The sequence below is a fragment of the Eulemur rufifrons genome, chromosome 20 (genome assembly GCF_041146395.1).
Source record: "Eulemur rufifrons isolate Redbay chromosome 20, OSU_ERuf_1, whole genome shotgun sequence".
Lineage (NCBI taxonomy): Eukaryota > Metazoa > Chordata > Mammalia > Primates > Lemuridae > Eulemur > Eulemur rufifrons.
In genome coordinates, this window is record NC_091002.1 from 2,910,243 (window position 1) to 2,929,392 (window position 19,150).

The 19,150-nt window shown below is 56.9% G+C and overlaps 1 protein-coding gene across 1 annotated transcript in view; it reads right to left on the reverse strand.

Moving 5' to 3' along the window:
- Positions 1-19,150, reverse strand: part of C20H4orf50 (chromosome 20 C4orf50 homolog) — a 50,917-nt gene that overhangs the window by 24,136 nt on the left and 7,631 nt on the right. Inside the window, exons 3-6 of the mRNA XM_069496330.1 lie at positions 17,673-18,182; positions 7,264-7,393; positions 6,361-6,488; positions 2,134-4,542 (exon numbers count right to left, since the gene is read on the reverse strand). Of these exons, the coding sequence (XP_069352431.1) occupies positions 2,134-4,542; positions 6,361-6,488; positions 7,264-7,393; positions 17,673-18,182 (3,177 nt within the window). The remainder of the gene's footprint in view (positions 1-2,133; positions 4,543-6,360; positions 6,489-7,263; positions 7,394-17,672; positions 18,183-19,150) is intronic.

Consider the following 19,150-nt stretch of genomic DNA (forward strand, 5'->3'; position numbering starts at 1 on the left):
TTTTCCAAGTCTGATAAAAGACAAGAATACGTAATTTCAAGAAGCTCAAAAAACCCAAGCAGGATAAATACAAAGAAAACCACACCTAGGCACATCATAGTGAAACTGCCAAAACCCAAAGATAAAAGGGAAATCTTACAAGCAGTCAGAGATAAAAAGACCGATTTCTTTTGGGGGTGGGAAGGGGAGAAAGAAACAATGACAATCATAACTGATTTCTGGATAGAAACTATGGGAAGCAGAAGACGGTGGAATGAGATCTTTAAAGTGCCAAAAGAGGAGGGAAACTTGCCTACCTAAAATTCTGAATCCAATGAAAAAAAATCTTTAAAAAGTGGAAGTGAAAAATTTGTTTTCATGAAAATAAATATGAGAGAATTAATCACCAGCAAACCCTCACTACAAAAAATATCAAAGTTCTTAAGGCTGAAGGAAAACAGACCCACAGAAGAGGAAGAAAGATTGAACAGTACGAGAACACATAAAGATATTGGCAAATAAAAAACATTAATGATTGTTTAAAATAACAATAACTTGTAAGGTTTATTATACATAGGAGTAATATATATGAAAAAATAAAAAAGTTGAAAGGAAATAAAACTATTAAAAGATTTTTGCATTATTTGAGATATGGTAAAAATGCTAATTTAAAGTAAATTTAAATAGTTAATAGATATATTTTAATATTTCTTGGGTAACCACTAAAAGAATACTACTAAAATATACAATGCAATAAGCTAATGGAAAACAAAAATGGATAATAAAAATATGATTAATATCAAAAACAAAGGCAGAAAAGAAAAAATAAAAAGAAATAACAGATGAAATAGAAACAATAGAAAATAAAATGTCATAATATATAAATCAAAAATAACATAACTAAAGGAAGAAATACACAAATGCACACTCAGAGTTGGACAGTTTAAAACACATCTTTGCAAACGACAAAACAAACAGAGGACACATCAGTAATGATATAAAAGATTTCATAAGGACAATTAATCAGCTTGGCCTAATTAATATTTAACAATTACAGAATATTTATTATTTACAAGGGCTTGTGGGATATGCCATCGCCTGGTCAATAAAACAAGTCTCAACAAATTTCAAAAGATTAAAATAATATAGTACACACTTTCTGACAACAGTGAAATAAAACTAGAAACCAATAACAAAAATATAACTGGAATTTTCCAGAGATGCTTGGAAATTGAGCAACATGCTTTTAAATAACCCATGGGTCAAAGAAGCAATCATCATAGAAAGGATGCTAGAAAGAAAGGTGTCGCTTTCACTGCATAGATTACAGAACAGCTGAAAACCAATGGTGCATGCTTTCAACACAGGAGCAGAAAAAGAACAGCAAATTGAATCAAAAGAAAGTGGAAGAGAGGAAATAATGAAGATACAAGAAGAAACCAATGAAATCAAATACAAAACAATAAAGAAAATCGATAAAACCAAAAGCTTATTCTTTGAAACGATTGATAAAATCTCTGGGGATAGGGGAGAGAGACAAGAAAGATGAAAGAGACGGAGATGGAGAGAGAGAGGTGGGAGAGGACAAGGGCGGGAGACAGAGACAGAGACGGAGAACAAATACGAGTAATTGCGAAGGGCTCAACATGAGCATTTTATCCTAGGAGTCCGGGGCGAGCACTGTCCGCAGAGGAGGAGAGGGACTCGGAGAAGCCTGCATCTGGCTCACGGGCACAGGTCTGCAAGCGCAGGGCGGGGTCGGAACCCGCTTTATCACGTCCTGCCACCCACTGCTCTTTCCACTGCAAATTTCCAGACCCAGCGAATAGAAATACGACCTGGGCTGCTTGGAAACCCCCAGACTGGAAAATCCAAGGTCTGATCAGTGAACAGCCCCTTGATCACCGCGGAGCCTGAGCAGAGGGCAGGTACAAACGGAGACTCTGGGGCCAGAGCGTCCAGGTGAGTCCCAGCCCCACCCGCACTAGCCTGGGACTTTAGGCTGTGACTTCACTCCTCTGTGCCTTCGTTTTCTCACCTGGTAAATGGGGATGATGACTGTCCCTCCCTCACAGGGCTCTGGAGGGGGCCCTGGCACAGTCCACCTGCAGAAGGTCAGGATGTGTGACTAGCTGCGGTGCAGCCTCCACCTACCTGGGGGCCGTCGCGTGGGGACCTCCGAGCTTGTCCTCCAGCCGCAGACGACCGCGACCTTTTCTCCTCTTTTTCCAAATGTGCCTCTTTCACTCCCGCTCTGCTGACACTTCCTTGCAGGGCATCGGCTACTCCCGCGTTTCCGCAGACCGGGGATGCACAACGAGCGCCGCGTCTGGAATTCTCCACACCTAAGCGAGGCCCTGTCTGCCTTCCAGGGGGACCCGTTTCCTCCTCCAGGGGGGGCCCTGACAGAGGAGTCACCTGAACCTCTTTGTCCACAGTGAGCAGCTGGGTTTTCCCCGGGAGGCAGCCCCCTCCTCTCACATCCGTGCTGCTCTGCGAGGTGGCCTCCGTCTCCAGGACTCGGGCCCTGCACGGGAGGTGCTCCTTCTGCCACCGTAGGTCGCGGACCACGCCTTCCATGCCCAGCGCTATCTCCTCCCTCAGGGCTTTATAACCCACCCCAAGCTCCGAAATCAGCGCCTTGAGCTCCCAGTTTTCCCGGGTGACGCGCTCCATCAGGCCTTCGGCTGTCCTCGTGCTCTCGGACAGGGCCTTCTGGAGTCGGCACAGGTTCCCTTTCAGGTTTTCATTTTCCTCCTCGAGTTCAGAAATTTTGCGGTAACTCTTGCCATTGCAGTCCTCCAGGAGACCAATGACCTGCACGTGTTGGTCCAGTTCCTTCTTTAGGCGAGAGATGTTTCCTGCCAGCGTCTCGTTATCCCGCTCCAGCCTGGATATTGTCGTCGCCTCTCTCTCTCTCTCTTTTTCAAGGGCGCACACTCTTCTGTGGCATCTGTCTTGGTCTCCCTGGAGTTTGGCGTTGTCACGTAAAGCCTGGCTTCTCTCTTCTTTCAGTCCAGACACGAGCTGCTGGCACCTGCTCCTCACCGTCCCGATGTCTCCCAGCAGCTCCGCAGGGCCGTCTGCAGGGCCCGGGCTGGCCTCACCCCAGCCAGGCAGCACCCCTGGAAGGACTTGCCTGGTGCCCAGCGCCGTGGCCTTTGCCAGTTTGACACCGTCGCCACCACTCTCTCTGGCCTTTGCTTCCCCGACAGAACAAATGCCCAGACCCTGGTGTCCCCAAACCTGCTGAGAGCCATCGCTCTCCCCAGAGCTGGGCCGCCTCCGAGCAAATCTCCAGTTCTCTCCTGCCAGCGCGGGGGCGGTCCCCCGGCGCCCTCCGCCAAGCCTCAGGCCGGAGAGCTGCTGGAAGCAGGCCTCCATCTCCTCTGCAAATTTGTCTATTTTGAGAGTGTACCTGTCATGTCCTTTGCTGGGAGCCCAGGGACTGCTGATGGGGTCACCCCCGCCACCTGGTAGGGCCCGTCCGTGCAGCAAACCGCTCTCTCCCACGGAGAAAAGCGTCTTGTTGCCCTCACGTTCCCCAGAGTCAGGCTTCTCAGGGATGTCCCTGTGACCCAGACTGGATGCTTCTGGATGTAGCACCTCCTTCTCCTCCTCTTCCTGGCCTCCCTCCCCAGGGCTTTCTGCTCGCAGGAGCAGAGCCTCCCCAAACCACAGCTGGGTGTCCTCCCTGCCTGTGACTCTGCCCCTCGCTGCCAGGAGCTGACCACCTGCTGGCCAGAACTCTTTGGTCCCATGAACCCTGGAGAAGGTGGCTGGGGGGACCCCTTCCTCCTCCTCTGACGGCAGCCCCCCAAGGAGGCCCCAGACACATCCCTCCACCCTTCCTCTCCCGCTCAGGGCTTCGGGCCCCTCCTTTGACACAGGGCCTCCCCACTGCAGAAGCAGCACTGGAAACTCCTGTGGAGGCCCACGGCCGCTGGCAGCAGCCTGGCTCTGTGCAGCCTCCTCTGCGTCCTGCGTGCCTCCTGAGGCCCGAACCCCGTCCTCCAAGCTCAGGTGCTCACGGCTTTCCTGACTCGGCTGGCACTCGTCCCCAAGGTTTTCCTCCTCCTTGCCCAAAGTCCTCCTCGCCTCCCCTTCCTTGGTTCTCTCCCCTGAGGCCCCCCCACCCTCATTCCGAGTGTCTTTTAGATCCCTGGGCCCTTTCCTGGAAAGTCGGTGATTTAAAAGGCATGGGGCCTCCTGGCAGAGGGAGGGCTTGCTCCTTGCTCGGTGACAGTCCCCGCTGGGGTGCCCTGCGGCTCTGGCAGCAGGTGGGGGTCTGGTGTCCGCCACCTCTGGGGTTTGGAGTTCTTCCCAGGGAGCCTCTGGGAGCAGCAGCGGCCGCCGGAGAGCTGAGTCCCCAGCCAGCCCCCAGGGACGGAGTGTGCACGTCTGCACCAGGAGAGAGGACTCCGGGGCAGGGGTGGCCGCGAGACTCTCTGAAATTCTGGCCAGGTCCACTGAGAGGAGTGACCCGTCCAAGCACTGCCCTGGTGAGCGGCCACAGTTGAGGACAAGAATCTGTTCATCCAAGCTGGGCGCAGCTAGAGTAAGCTGTGGACGGGAAGCGAAGACGAGGAGTGAAACAGCCCCTTCCCTCATTTAGGCCCCGACCTCACCTCCTGGCGTGCTCTGTGCTTCCTACCAGCTGCGCGGGAGCCCGGCTCATGCCCACAAAGGCCGAGCCTGTGACCACCCCAGGTCCTTTGCACGCGCTCTACCCTCTGCCCAGAATGTCCTTTGCCCAGAGGCCCTCGTGGCTCCCTCCCCCATTCCACTCACACTGCGACTAGAACGCATCCCTGCATGTCACTCTCTGGACATTCCCCCTTTGCCTTCTGCCACGGCACCCTCTGCTCCCTCTCACCACGTTGTCCCCTCCCCCAGAGCCTTGCACAGCCCAAACTGGCAGCCTCAAGCCACAGGGGGCAGGGAAGGCGGGGGGGGGGGGGGGGGGTGCTATTGAAATGTAAAGTAATTAAGCAAAAGTTAACATTCAGTCCTGCAGTGGCAGGAGCCACATCTCAAGTACTCGGTGGCCCCAAGCGGCTCGTGGCTACCGTCTCGGGCAGTGCAGATGTAGGATATTCCCAGTGCCACAGAATATTCTAGTGGACAGTGCCGGTGTAGGCTGCCCACTTCCTGAGGACAGGGACTGCATCATTGTTCAACCCCTGGGTCTAGAACAGTGCCGGGCACACAGAAGCTGTTTCCTGGATATTATTAAATATGCGTTTATATTCACTTATTCAGTGTGTTTATCCAGGGAGGAGGATGGGCCCAGCTCACAGAGGAGACCCGGGCTGGCTACGGAGAGGACAGGGAGATGAGATTCGGCTTCTGCCAGGCCCACTGTGAGCCCTGGGGTCTGCTCCCAGTACTGGGGGGGCTGTAAGCCAGTTCCCCGTGGAGCCCCCAGAACCGGCAGGTCTAGAGCCAGGGGAGAAGGACAGAGGGACCTCTCAAAGAACAACACCTTACAGGTGGGCACGGCAGCATCAGAGAGGCTTGGAGACCAGAAGGGCCTCCCCCGCCTGGGTGCCACCACGTCCCTGTCCCTGGAGCCGCCTGCAGGCAGCACCCCACCCTCTGTCCTCTCAGCATTCTCCACGAAGACACTGTGCCGGCTGCCACGGTGAAATGAGTGCTTGCACCAAAGACAGAGCCAGCCTCAATCCCGGTGTGACCTTGGGCAGGTTACTCAACCTCCTGGGGCCCGGCCTCCCCATCTGGAAAGTGGCGCCTGGGCGTTTGCAGACAGCGCCCTGGGCTTCAAAGGACGGAGGCAGGGAGGAGCTGGGTGGGCAGGCGTGTGACGCCCGAGTCGTGAGCAGGACAGGACTGGATGGAGAAACAGCAGGGGCCCCTCTGCTCAGAACACAGAGCCCATCAGGGTGGCAGCTTTCGCCCACGTCTGAGCAGGTGTGTCTGTCCTTAGTGACACACAAGGAAACGGAAGCCGAGAAAGGCGATGACTCACTGTGACCCCAGAGTGAGGCCCGGCCCCCCACCCGCGGGGCCTGGCGTGGGGCAGAGTGTGGGCCACCGAGGCGGCTGGGTGGCCTTGGGAATCACCACTCTTCGGGCCCCTCCCTCCCCTCTAGCCCGGGGTGGCAGCACCCGCCTTGTACATATCAGGAGGCTTCAGTGAGGTGACGACTGGCCCTGGAGCACAGGTGGGGCTCTCCCTCCTCCCACTCCCCACCCAGGTCTCAGGATATCCCTCTCAGCCATTTCCAGAATGTTCTTCCACACCTGGAGCTTCCTCACACCCCGCCCCACCTCCCGCCGGATGGCCACACTGTGCTTGCACACAGCAGGGCTGAGGAGGCACGGTGGACACCCGCGCAGGCAGGACGCCTCTGGCCTCACCGGTTCACGGGCAGATCCTGTCAGGTCTCCCGGGAGCTTGCCGGTGGCCTCCGGGCCTGGCACGGAAACAGAAGAGCCTCGTCCAGCGTCGACACAGCCCCAGCCGCAGGGCCCCTCCGAGGGCTGGCCTGGACAGCAGCGTGACCCGAGGGTTGACAAGACTTCCCAGCAGCCGTGCCACCCACTGTCAGGCCAAGGCTGGCCCCCACCCGCAGCCCTGCACAGCTGGCGTGAGGACGGAACTCACGCAGCCAGCATGAACTTGACCTGGGTCGGCCTGGCAGCTCTGCTCCCCAGAATGGGCTCAAGGGGCAACGTCGGCTGCACCGGTCAGCAGCGCTGCCGGGCCGTGAACACTGGGACAATGTGGTCCCCAAAGCGCACCCGGGCCGCAGGCTGGACAGCGCACTGTGGGGTGCCCTGCGTGCAGGCTCCGGAAACCGGGCCTGAGACTGTTCTCAGACTGCTCTGGAGGTGCTGGTTCACATCAGGGACAAGAGGCTTCTAAGCCCCAGCAGATCCCAGACCTACCAGGTGCAAGTCCACTCCCTCACACCTGAGCTGTCACCTGTGGTGGGGCTGGGGGCAGGACAGCTCCGAGACCTTGTCTGGACTTCCGTGGAGACAGGCCCCCGCTGCCGGCCTGCTGGCATGCTGGGCCCCCGGCTGGAACCCTCCCGGGGGCCAGGGGTGTGAGCCCAAGTCAAAGATCCCCTCGTGGGTGTTGCTCACTCTGGTCCCACCTTTACCAGCTGTGTGACACTGAGCAAGTGACACTGCCTCTCTGAGCTTCGGCTTCCTGTCTGTGGAGGGGGACCACCCTGCCCCTGCATCCTCAGGACATCATGAGGATTAAGCGTGGCCCAGGCACCCAACCCTGCATGCACAGTGGTGCCCACGTACCTGCGGAGGCCTTTGGTCCGGGGCCATCGCCGGACGGCAGGCGGGTTCCCCAGCCTTGGCCTCTGCAGGCCTCTGGCGCCTCCTCCCTGGGAAGGTGCAGTGAGGCGCCCTGAACACAGCGCAGCGCGTCCTGGAGCAAGACAAATGACGGCAGGAGCCATCAGTGCCCGGGCTGAAGTGTCCACTCCAAGCCCGTGCCCACGGGTCCCTCCCTGGCAGGGGGTTGAGTCCCCCCATAGGTGAGGAAGCCGAGGCTCAGAGCGCAGAGGGCACGCCTGGCCTGGCAGCACAGCCCTGGTCCTGTGCTCTGGGTTCACCAGGCCACACTGCCTCCCCTCAGCACCTGGGCACCTTCCAGTAGACAATGATGGTGGCCTTAGGTCCTTGGAGGGGCTTGTCAGTCCAGCCAGGATGCACCTGTGTCCCCCAAAGGGCACGCCAGGCTCCAGCCCCTCTCCGTCCTGTGCAGAAATGCTCTCAGTGTCCTGCCACGGGAAGTGGGCGTCTGCCGAGGGGGCTTAGACAATCCTGTCCCTCAATTGTCAACAAGTCCCAAGTGCTACCACCGGGTGCCTTGGGCAGGCCTCTCCCTGGCCCCTCTCCAAAAGGCGGGCAGCGAGGAGCTTGGCGCTGGCCGCCCCCTGGCAGATCATGATTCCTCAGAGGCGACGCCTTCCTGCTGCTGCGGGTGGAGGCACGGGGCGGGCAGGAGAAAATCAGCTCCCACCGCACATCCACAGGGGGCTCCGGCCAGGTCTCGCCGGGCTCCCGCTGCCCCGGGCTGCTTTGCCACCGTGTCCTGACCTGGTGCTGTTGGCCAACTCGCCCTTCCCCCACTAGACTGTGAGCTCCTGAAGGAGGGAAACAGCGTCTCTTTGTCTGCACCTGCACCCTAGCCTGGCACACAGTAGGTGCTCAATAAATGATAATTAGATGGATAGATAGAAGCAGATGTTTTGCACTTATCGGTGCCTTTATTCAGCAAGCACTTACTAGGCTCCTACTAGGTGCCGGGTGAGGTGCCAGGTGAGACAGAAACAGAAATGAACAGTAAATGCCCTGTCCGCTCCCCACCTGTTCCCCAGGCCCTCACCTGCCCTCAGCAGACGCCCCTCGCATCCTCCCTGTAGCTCCCAGGGAGACCCTCGGACTGCAAGGCCTCCCCCAGCCCCACTCAGGCCAGGGGCCGTGCACGGGCCGCAGCGGGCCCCTGAGGCCACCCACGGGGGTCACTCCCCCGCCGCTCAGCACCCCGGCTCCCCTCACAGTGGCCACCGGCCTGCCCCGGCTCTCCCTGCCTCCGCGGCCTCTGCACGTGCCATTCCTTCACCAGGCAGGCAGGTCCTCCCAGGAGGGCTCGACCACCTGCCGCAGGCAAAGCCTTTCCGCACCTGGCTGTCCGCCCTCCCTTCCACGCTCCACTCAGCATCTGAGCGATCAAAGCGGTGGTACTAAAACGGAAAGTGGATCAGGTGGCTCTCCTGTTCTCAGCTGTCAGCGCTTCCCACTGCGCTGAAAGCTAAAACCCCCGCTGGCCTCCCCACCCCACCCCACCACACCTCCACGCTCCTGGAAGGCTCCTAGCCTCGGAGCGTTGGCCTGGACCTCTCTCCTCGCCCGCCGCCTGGCTGCCCTCCTGCCCCCTGGGACCAGCGTGGAGGCCAGATGCTGAAGGAGCCTTCTCTGGTCTTCCTTGGCCCTCCCGCAACTTAAGTCCTCATCACCCTCCCTCTCAGCATCATGTCCTCACCCTCCAGCATGTGACCTCCCACGTACGTGTGTGATGGTTTCTGGCATGTCCACGTTTGCTCATAAACCAGGGACCTCAGTGCTGGCCACGTGGCAGAATCCCCAGAAGCTCTCAGCAAGCACTGATGCAGGAGCCTCGGCCCAAACCAGTGAAAACCAGAGGGCTGGGCAGGGGCATCTGTCCCGAGGAAGTCCAGTCTGGCTGCCACCCACGGGGCTCACAGCCTGCTCCCACTTGGCTCCCACTTGATCAGAATTAAACACTTTTGTCACACCTCAAAGTCAGCACAGGAGTGAGATGGAGAAGAGGAAGTGAAAAGAGAGCGAAGACAGAAAGGAGACAAAGAGAGTGAATGAGAAAGAAGAGAGGGGGTGGGAGGGAGAAGGAAAGAGACAGAAATTCAAAGACGAGCAGGAGACAGGGAAGTGGAAGGACGGAGGAAGGAGCAGAGAGAAAGGGAAGAGGCCGGGGAGGCAGCGTGGAAAGCCACTTTCACACCTTGGGAAGGGAGCAATGGTCGTCAGTTTTTAATCACAAATCCCACTGGGACTTTGTCTCAATACCAAGGTTGACCTCAATGCAAATCAACAAACGCTCGCTGAGCACCTGCGCTGGAGCCGGGTACAACCAGGGCTAAACACCCACAGCTCCTGGCCTCAAGGGGGTGACGTCCACTGGGGGCACCCTAGAAGATGATGCTGTGCTAAAATGTTACCCACTGTCCATTTCACCCCTTTCGTTTCACATGTGATGAAGTCATCGCTCAGAGAGGGTGAGTGAGTGTCCATGGTCAAACAGCAGGTCGCTGGGAGAAGAGGCGCAGCCCTCAGATCCCCAGACATCATGTGGGGCTTTCTCTGCCCCTTCCCGCTCTGCACGCGGCTCAGCCTTGCCAGGCCCTCTGACTTTTCAACACTCCAGAAAACACTGGCCTGCCACTTCGTCTGGTTTCAGCAATAATGTGCAATTATTTTGAAAGCTAAGCAAAAAGAAGAAAATGAGGAATATGATGATGTCCAGACAAACACTAACGTGTTAGAATGTATCCTTCTGGGGTTTTTGTCTATGCACAGACATCTTCCTATGTATAGACACTGTACAATTTCTCCTTACACAAAATGTAAATTTGTACTTCGTGCATTTTCCATTTAATGATATAGAAGGATCATCTCTCCACAAGTTTCTGCAATGTGGTTTTTATAGCTGTCTAACATCCTCTGCCATAAGGCATGCCTTAAATTACCAAACCAATGCCTTCTTATTGGACATTTCGGTTGTTTCCAGTTTTTACCAACTATAAACCGATAAAAATCACTGTGCATAACTCTTCCACACCCTCTGGCCGCTTTTTGGATACGTTCATGGAAGTCAAGTGGCTGAGACACAGGCATAGCTATTTTTAAGGCATGCAATACTGGCTGACAGCCTTCCCAAAAGCATGATCCCGCTTGCACCATCAATAGCTCAAACCCTCCACAGCAGCGAGATCTTGTAATATTTGACAAATATAAGAAAATGGAATCCCGAGGTTTTGATCATTTGCATTTATCTTATTAATGGAGCTGACCATTTTTGGTAAGACCACTGGCCATTTGTATTTTCTTTTATATTATTTGTATGCTCATGCCTTTTGCCTGTGTTTTATTTTTTGACATTATCAACACTGCTCTTTAAAGCCCTCTCCTGCTGCCAAGGTAACAAACGTGTAACATGCAGTTCTGCGCAGACGCAAGCCGTGACCAAGCGGCTGCCTACAGTTCAGCGAACAACAAAAAGATTTTTGTAGCTGCCACCAGGGGTTGCTCTGTGCACCCGTAATTCCTAAAGGCCCTGACGCGGGAGCGTGATCTCCGCTCTGGGACGACACTGGACAAGGACATTTGAAGAGCCTGACTATTCATCTCTCTGCACGAGCAGCTCTGTCGCCGTCCAGGCCAGGCCACAGTCCTGCACTGCCCTCTGCCATGACAGCACTGTAGCACCGCCGGTTGCATCTGTGTCTGTCTCCCCTGCAAGCTGTGGAGAGCAGGGTCCGTGCCTGGACCCCCGTCCCTGGGAGGCGGCAGGCGCCCGGTGCGCGCTCACGGAAAAGCATTCAGATGCATCTGTGTCTGTCTCCCCTGCAAGCTGTGGAGAGCAGGGTCCGTGCCTGGACCCCCGTCCCTGGGAGGCGGCAGGCGCCCGGTGCGCGCTCACGGAAAAGCATTCAGACGCATCTGTGTCTGTCTCCCCTGCAAGCTGTGGAGAGCAGGGTCCGTGCCTGGACCCCCGTCCCTGGGAGGCGGCAGGCGCCCGGTGCGCGCTCACGGAAAAGCATTCAGACGCATCTGTGTCTGTCTCCCCTGCAAGCTGTGGAGAGCAGGGTCCGTGCCTGGACCCCCGTCCCTGGGAGGCGGCAGGCGCCCGGTGCGCGCTCACGGAAAAGCATTCAGACGCATCTGTGTCTGTCTCCCCTGCAAGCTGTGGAGAGCAGGGTCCGTGCCTGGACCCCCGTCCCTGGGACGCGGCAGGCGCCCGGTGCGCGCTCACGGAAAAGCATTCAGCCGTATCTGCGGTAAACCGCGTTTGCCTCGCCATTCTCATGAGAACCGCCCTCACCGTAAGTCAGCACAGCTCCAGGGCACACAGGACATCACAGCGGTGGGGGCGTAACGTTTCAGGTGGTGGCGAAGCCTATGCCTCCTTTCAGGCACTGCTGCTTTCACCGCCTTGGGCAAGTGACCTTACCTCCTGCCTCAGTTTCCTCCTCTGCAAAATGAGAATCAATAAATCTACCACCTCATAAGCTTGTTGGGGGAATGCAGCTCACTACTGTGCCAGGCGGGCGAGCAGCACGCGATAAACGTCAGCCTTTGCAATGACTTTCTTTCTGTTGCACAAATCCCAATGTCTATACCTCACTTCCCAGCACCACCACTGCGCGGCAGTCCCTTCGGCCAGAAGTTTCCATCGCCCACGGGCAGTGGAGCAAATACCTTCCCGTGTTCATTTATCCACTGAGTCACTCGCTCACGAAACATTTCACATCCCAGGGCTGGGATGTGGAGCTGAGTCGGAACCCGCTGGTGAGGAGGAGGGTCGCACGGCTGTGGGGCTGGCAGCCGGCACGGGGAACGAGAGGGCACCAGGAGGGTCATGTCACATGCGGCACTGAGGAGGGAACGAGCTCATGTGAGCTCAGGAAAGTCTTCCTGGAGGAAGCAACATTCCCGCTGAATGGGTTTACCAAATAGTCTAAACAGGGGCAGGCAGTAGAAGCTTCTAGACACGGGTAAGGTTTATAGGCCAGAAGAGCCTGGCATGTTCAGGGACCTGCAGGAGCTCAGTGTGGCTGGAGCAGGGTAGATGGGACAGAGCATGAAGGAGTCCCAGGCCAGAGCCTCAGGGGCCTCGAATGCCATGGTTAGGAGGCGGAGCTTGATCCTGAGGCAGTGGGGGCCACGGCAGAGGGGATGGAGGGAGGGAGAGAGATCTTTTGGTGGTTGCCACAGTTATCCAGAGAAAGGCCTGCTCTCAGTCCTCACGGTCACCCACCACCCCTGTGAAAACACACATTGGCAGCTTTGGAAAGTCACAATATAAGCTGCTCTCGGGACTCTACATGTGACTTCATGGATGTGCAGAGGCCCGGAAGCCACATACGCCAGCCACTGGGGATTGTGCCACTCTGACCAGGACCCCAAAGGGCAGCCTCTGGCTCTGCAGGTTCCTTACCGAGAGGTTCTAGATTCTGATGTGCACAGTCTCAGGGGGCACCCAGCCTAAGAGCCTGCAGCTGGCTGGCACCTTACATTCCCTGGGAGCCCTCTGAGGGCGGCTTCTGTCTCTCCAGGTGGCCCTGTTTGACCTCAGATACTCTAAGTCTAGGCCATCAGCTGCTCTGAGACAAGGACAGGGCCTGGCAGCCTTGTCACACCCCGTGGCCCAGGTCCAGCCTGCATTCCAGCGCCAGGGTCCTCACGGTGACCCACGGACTCCACAGGGTGCCTTCTCCTGCTCCTTCCTTGTCCCTACCCCCTCCTCCCAGGCTGTTGTCTGTCATCCTGTGCAGGCAGGTCTTGTCTCACTCGCGCCCCAGCCCTTGGGCTGAGCTCAGACCTGCGCCAAGCACAGGCACCAAGAGCACGCGCTGGGCTGGCACCGACCCACTGACCGGGTCTACTGGAGGAGGAGGACACGGCAGTTATAGCACAGCTATGGGGTCAGCCTACCAAGGTGCCCGTCCCGGTCCTACCATGTTATGGTCTGATGTCTGTGTGCCCCAAAATCCGTCTGTGGAAACCCAGATCCCCAAAGGGACAATACCAGGAGGTGAGGCCTTTGGGACGTGACCAGGCCGTGAGGCGGAGCCTCGTGCCCTCATCGGAAGAGACCGGAGAGAGCCGCTTCCTCTCTGCTCTGGCTGCGCCAGGAGGCGGGTCGTCACCAGACACCACATCCGCAGGTGCCTCCATCTCGGAGACTTCCCAGCCTCCAGAACTGTGGGAAATAAATGTTTCTGTTGTTTCAGCCACTCAGTCCACAGCCATTTGTCACAGCAGCCCAAACAGACTAAGACAGGCCACTTATCACCTGTGTGACCCTGCGCAGGTTACGGAGCAGTAGGTGCCTCCACTTGCTGCTCTGTAAAATGGGGATGAGCACAACACGGTGCTTCAGTACACGTTAGGGACCGTCTGCGCCTGCCCGTGCAAAGCTCCAGAAGTAGCACACGTTCCCTGCCATCAAGGATCTGGAACCCGCAGAGTCTTGTCATCTCGTGGGTCCCCAGAACAGCTCATCCAGGGGGGCACTTGTCATGAGTTGAATTGCACCCCCGAAAGTCACATGTTGGAGTCCTAACCCCCACGTCCACAGAATGTGACCTTATTTGGAAATAGGGTCCTTACAGAGGTAGTCAGTCAAGATGGGGTCACACTGGGGTGGGGCGGGGCACGGACCCAACATGCTGGTGTGCTTACAACAGGGGGATTTGGACACAGACAGCTGCAGAGGGAAGGTCGGAGCGGAGGAGGCGGGCCTGGGACAGAGTCCCCCTCCCAGTGCTCAGAAGGCACCAGCCCCGCCCACGCCTTGCGCTAGGATCCCCCGGCCTCCAGAGCCGGGACAGGAGCCATTTCAGTCGTCTCGGCACCCAGCTTGCGGCGCTGGGTGACAGCAGCGTTAGCAACGTAGCACTCACGTGCTGGTCCGCCTGTCAGGAAACTACAGTTAAAAGAAGTGAAATGACCTGCCCTGGGCGGCCCCTCCCAGAAGGCCACTGCGGTTCTCTCAGCCCCTCCCCAGCCCATGCACAGGCCACGGGGACATGGGAGCTGGTGACCGCAGGCCCTGCCCACCCCAGGTCCCTGCCAGCTGTGCTTCCTGCAGCCACTCCAGAGGACCGTGGAGACAAGTCACACTCCCACTTCACCTACTCCAATCCAGGACAAGCCCTTGGGAAAAACACATAAAAAGCCAGGAGAGAGAAACCTACACTGTCCCGTAGTGCGGGTGACCTTCCCCGACATCCTGTCACGCGAGCACAGGCCCTGAAAGGGATGGTGGGGAGGATGACGGTGGTGATGCTGCTGCGGACGGTGGCCGTGGTGACAGTGACAGTGAGTGAAGCTAGATTTGACTGATCACTCACTGTGTACCAGGCACCGTGCTCAGACCCTTCCCTGGGCCTTCTTATTTCATCCTCGTAGCCACGCCGGGAAGAAATACTCCCAGTATGGTCCCATTTCACACTTCGGAACACTGAGGCACAGAGAGTTGAGGAAGCTGCCGAAGGTATGGCAGCCGGTAGGAGGCAGAGCTGGAATCCTCCGCTGCGTCTCTGGGCGTGAGCAGCTGGCCCGCGGCGCGGCTGCAGTGTTGCAGGCTCAGCGTTCCGGACCCTCGTGCTCCGACACGGCAGCTCTGCTTTCCTGCTACTCAGCTGACGAGAGTCGACACTCCCCACAAAGGGCAGAGCTGGCTGGGACCACACTCGATGGGCCATCGGGGGAATTTTCAGGAGAATGCGATGGGGCACAGTGGCCTCCAACACAGCCCAAGAGCAGGTGCCCCCTGTGAGATGCAGTTTCCCTGGGCCACGGGGACTTTTACAAGAGAAAGCATGAAACCTGCAGAAGGTCATAGATGTGTGGACAGGGCTTGTGCCTGATGGCACAGAATCTACTAAATTCACCCTCCGGTGCTGCCCCAAATCCTCATGAACGAACTCTGGCCCCAGGATCTTGAGGTAAGGGCAGGAGGGTGGCGTCTGGCTCAGCTCCGGCCCGATGCTCAGTAGCTGGCGCCTGCGATGATGTCGCTCAACCTCCCTGGGCCTCAGTTTCTCCATCTCTTCAGTGGGAGAAGAGTGCCGGGCCCACAAGGGTGTTCTTAGCATTAAATGAGAAAACACAAAAGGGACCAAATATGAGCCTGTTCCTCCTAAATACTGGGGTACTTCACGCTTACTCCCAGATAACCATTTTGAAGAAATAGCAAGCAGCAGTGTATGGGACGGACGGAGAGACCAACAGCCTAAATTAAAGTCTTATGTCAAGGAAAGTTACAGAAGAGGAAGAGAATTTTAAATGACAATTTCCATCTATGCACAATTTATTTTCCAAAATTACAAGGTGCCAGTATGAAATGTACACTTTGTTTTCCTTTTACCTGATGAACATAAGGGAGGAAAACGAACAGGAAATGCACGGGAGTGACAATAGGAGGACAGAGTGGCAGATGGGTAAACTGTGACCACAGATAAAGCCATTATTAAAATCACCTGGGCAAGACGGGGTATTAGCCTGAGATAATGTAGAGCATTTAAGGACCCAGGTAACTTGAAATAGATTGTTCAAGTTTGAAGATAAATTTGATTTTTTTAAAAATGAGCACTCCTCTTTGGGCTGAGGTCGCTCACTCATTTCTCCCGAAACTCAGCGTGAGCCCAGGGGAGGAGCGGGGCTCTTTTCGGGGAGGCAGTCGGGCGCAGCAGAAACAATGAGCTTTCGACTCACATCACGTTTGGGTCAAATTCCAGTTTCGTCCCTTACCAGCTGTGTGACAACAGGTGTGTGACAGCAGAGCTTGCCCCCTGAGCCTCAGCATCCTCATCCGTGGAATGAGACCAGCAGTACCTGCCTCACAGTCTTCACGAGCATTAAAGGACATAACGTCTTTGCAACACCCCGGAGGGCGCCACACACATGGCAGGAATGTAGTAAATGTTGTGAAAAGACGTCCAGCCTGCCTTCCAGAGTTCAAGAAACTTGCCCAGCGTCACATAGCTAGTAAATACGCGAACCACAAAGGGACCCTACCCCCTACCCCGTGTGCTCTCTACTCCGAAGTCCTGGGGCCTCCTGTGTGCTGCTGTGGGGACGAAAGCTGAAAAGACCAGTCAGGCCTGGATGCTGCCCCCAGGGGCTCACAGTCTAAAGAAAGAGAAATGAAGACGCACATAAGGAACTTTCACAAGGGAACCGCCGTCACCTTCGGGGCTGTGAGGGAAGGGGAAGAAGGGGAGATTGCTTTGGGCAGGGAGGGGCTGGGCCAGAAAAGATTTCCCGAGCACGTGAGAGTCCCCTGACACCGCACAGGGCCTGGCGCACAGCAGGGACTCACTGGATGTTGGATAGACGGATGGACAGGAGGGGACAGATGCTGAGGGATATGGGGTGGCTGGTTGGCTGCCTGGCAAGCGGTTGATGGGGAGACAGATGGACAAACAGACAGTGGGACGAATGAGAAGATGATGGAACATGGGTAGACAAGTGGGTGGGTGGGTGCGAGAGTCCGAATGTCTGTGTCCCCCCTCCTAATCCCCAGTGTGAGGGTGTTAGGAGATGGGGCCTTCGGGAGATGATGAGGTCATGAGGGTGAATCCCTCATGGACAGGATTAGTGCCCTTATAAAAGAGGCCCAGAGAGCTCCCTCACCCTTCCACCACGTGAGACAGAGTGAGAAAGCACCAGGGAGTGGGCCCTGCCCAGACCCCGAATCTGCCAGTGCCTTCATCTGGGACTTCCAGCCTCCAAAACTGTGAGAAATAACTTTCTGTTGTTTATAAGCCACCCAGTCTATGGCATTCTGTTGTAACAGCCGGAATGGACTTCAAAAATAGGTAAACAAGTGGTCTGGTAAGGGGGCTACTAGGTGCTGGATGGACAGCAGGTGTCAGGATGAACCGGAGGACGACAGCGGAGGCGGGGGGGCGGGGAGTGGACAGGTGGTTGGACAGCTGGGTGGGGGGTGGACAGGTGGTTGGACAGCTGGGTGGGGGAGTGGACAGGTGGGTGGACAGCTGGGTGGGGGAGTGGACAGGTGGGTGGACAGCTGAGTGGGGGGTGGACAGGTGGTTGGACAGCTGCGTGGGGGAGTGGACAGCTGGGTGGGGGGTGGACAAGTGAGTGCATTGGTGGGTGGATGGTGAGTGGACACGTGGGTGGTGGAAGACGAGGGGGTGGGCAGACGGCCGGTGAGATCCTGTGTGCAGAAGGGGTGGTGAGGTTGGATGGGTTGGAGGGGTGGGCAGGAGAATGGATGGAAGGAAGGATGGGTGGATCAGGCTGGCTGGATGGGTGTATGAGGAGAAGACTGGGGAACAGATGGATCAACGACTTGACCAAGTGGCGAAAGAAAGGAAAGGTTACTCCTGCCCTGGGCTCCGGCCACTTACCAGGCTGCAGTGACCAGCAGGCGCCTGCGCTCCCAGCTCCTGTCGCAGGCTGCGGTTCTGCTGGGCGAGGTCCTCCACCTGCCCGAGCAGGCCGATCTCCGACAGCGTCAGCCCGTACACGCAGCAGCGCAGCTCCTCCAGCTGCCCGCGGAGCCAGCGCTCCGTGGCCCTCTGCTCCCGCAGCCGGCGCGCGGCCTCCTCCCGCTCGCGCTCGGCCCTCGCCTGCAGGGCGCACAGCTCTGCGGCGGCCTCGGCGCCCTGGGGACCCGGGCCCGCGGCGTCCAGCCGGGCCAGCAGGAGGCCGGCGGCGCGGCACAGGCGCTGCACGTCGCGCTCCAGCCGCTGCACCTGCGCCCGCAGGACGCGCTCCTGCTCGCGCACGAGGCGCAGCTGGCGCCGCTGGACCCGCCGGCAGCCCTCCAGGGCCACCGCCTGCCGCACCAGCGCCTCGTCCTTGCGCCGCAGCCGCTCCCGCAGCCGCCGCCGGGCCACGCTCTCCTTCTGCCGCACCTACAAGTTCACGGTGGATGAGGGCGTCAGGAAGCCCAAAGGACACACTGTCGCTCACATTGATCCTGTCTTTCCTTAACATTTCCATATTTTGTGCTTGGTGTATTTTTTGTATTAATTGTTTTTGCTTAAAATATTGCATCAAAATATTATTTATCTCCACGACTGAGATTTTGGTGCCCCTCAAACTTTGCACAGGAGGTGAGGGCCTCCTTCACCTCAGCCTAGTCAGGGCCCTGCACACCCAGGTGCTCCCCTGGATGGGTGCCGAGCAGCCGGCAGGACGCCCAGCAGCGTAACACACCCCCGGCGGCCACTGGAGTTGTCCCAGTGCTGAGTACGGCCACACCAGTGCGTAAGCAGCCGCTGCGGAGCCTCTGAGTGTCCCCACCTCCATCCCAGCACTACCCAGAGCTCCCCATTTCCCAGCACCTAAAAGGTCAGTGACTGGCCCAAGGAAAGTCCACGGCTCTGGCCGGCGCATCAGGACACCAGTGCCACAGCGGCTGTCATCATGGTGGCTACTCCCCCTTGGAGAGAGGCACTGCTACAGCCCCTGGGGGCACTCAGGAGCAACGGCACAGCACGCAGCTGAAGTTCCTGGCAGCCAGGACTCCCGGCCCCTGTATGTGACTCAGGCCTTTGCTTTCCTCCCCTGGCAACCTGCCTGACCAGAGAACACGTCTCCCTGCTCTTAAGCTTTCCTCCTCCCCACTCATGTGCTACAATACAAGCTGGACTGGGATGCACCACCCACTTCAAAAATTAGAGTCTTTGCCTAATTTTTGGAATTAATTCACGCAAACAGGTGGAACTGCCTCCACGTGAAGCTTTCTTTCGACTGCTAGCGCCTGCTGCTGCCACTCTGCCAGAGCACTTGCAAAAAGAAAAGCCAACAAGCAAAGAGCAAACGTGGAAGAGGAAACTTGGGAACAGCTCAGACAAGCTTTGTCTGAATAGTTTGTCCT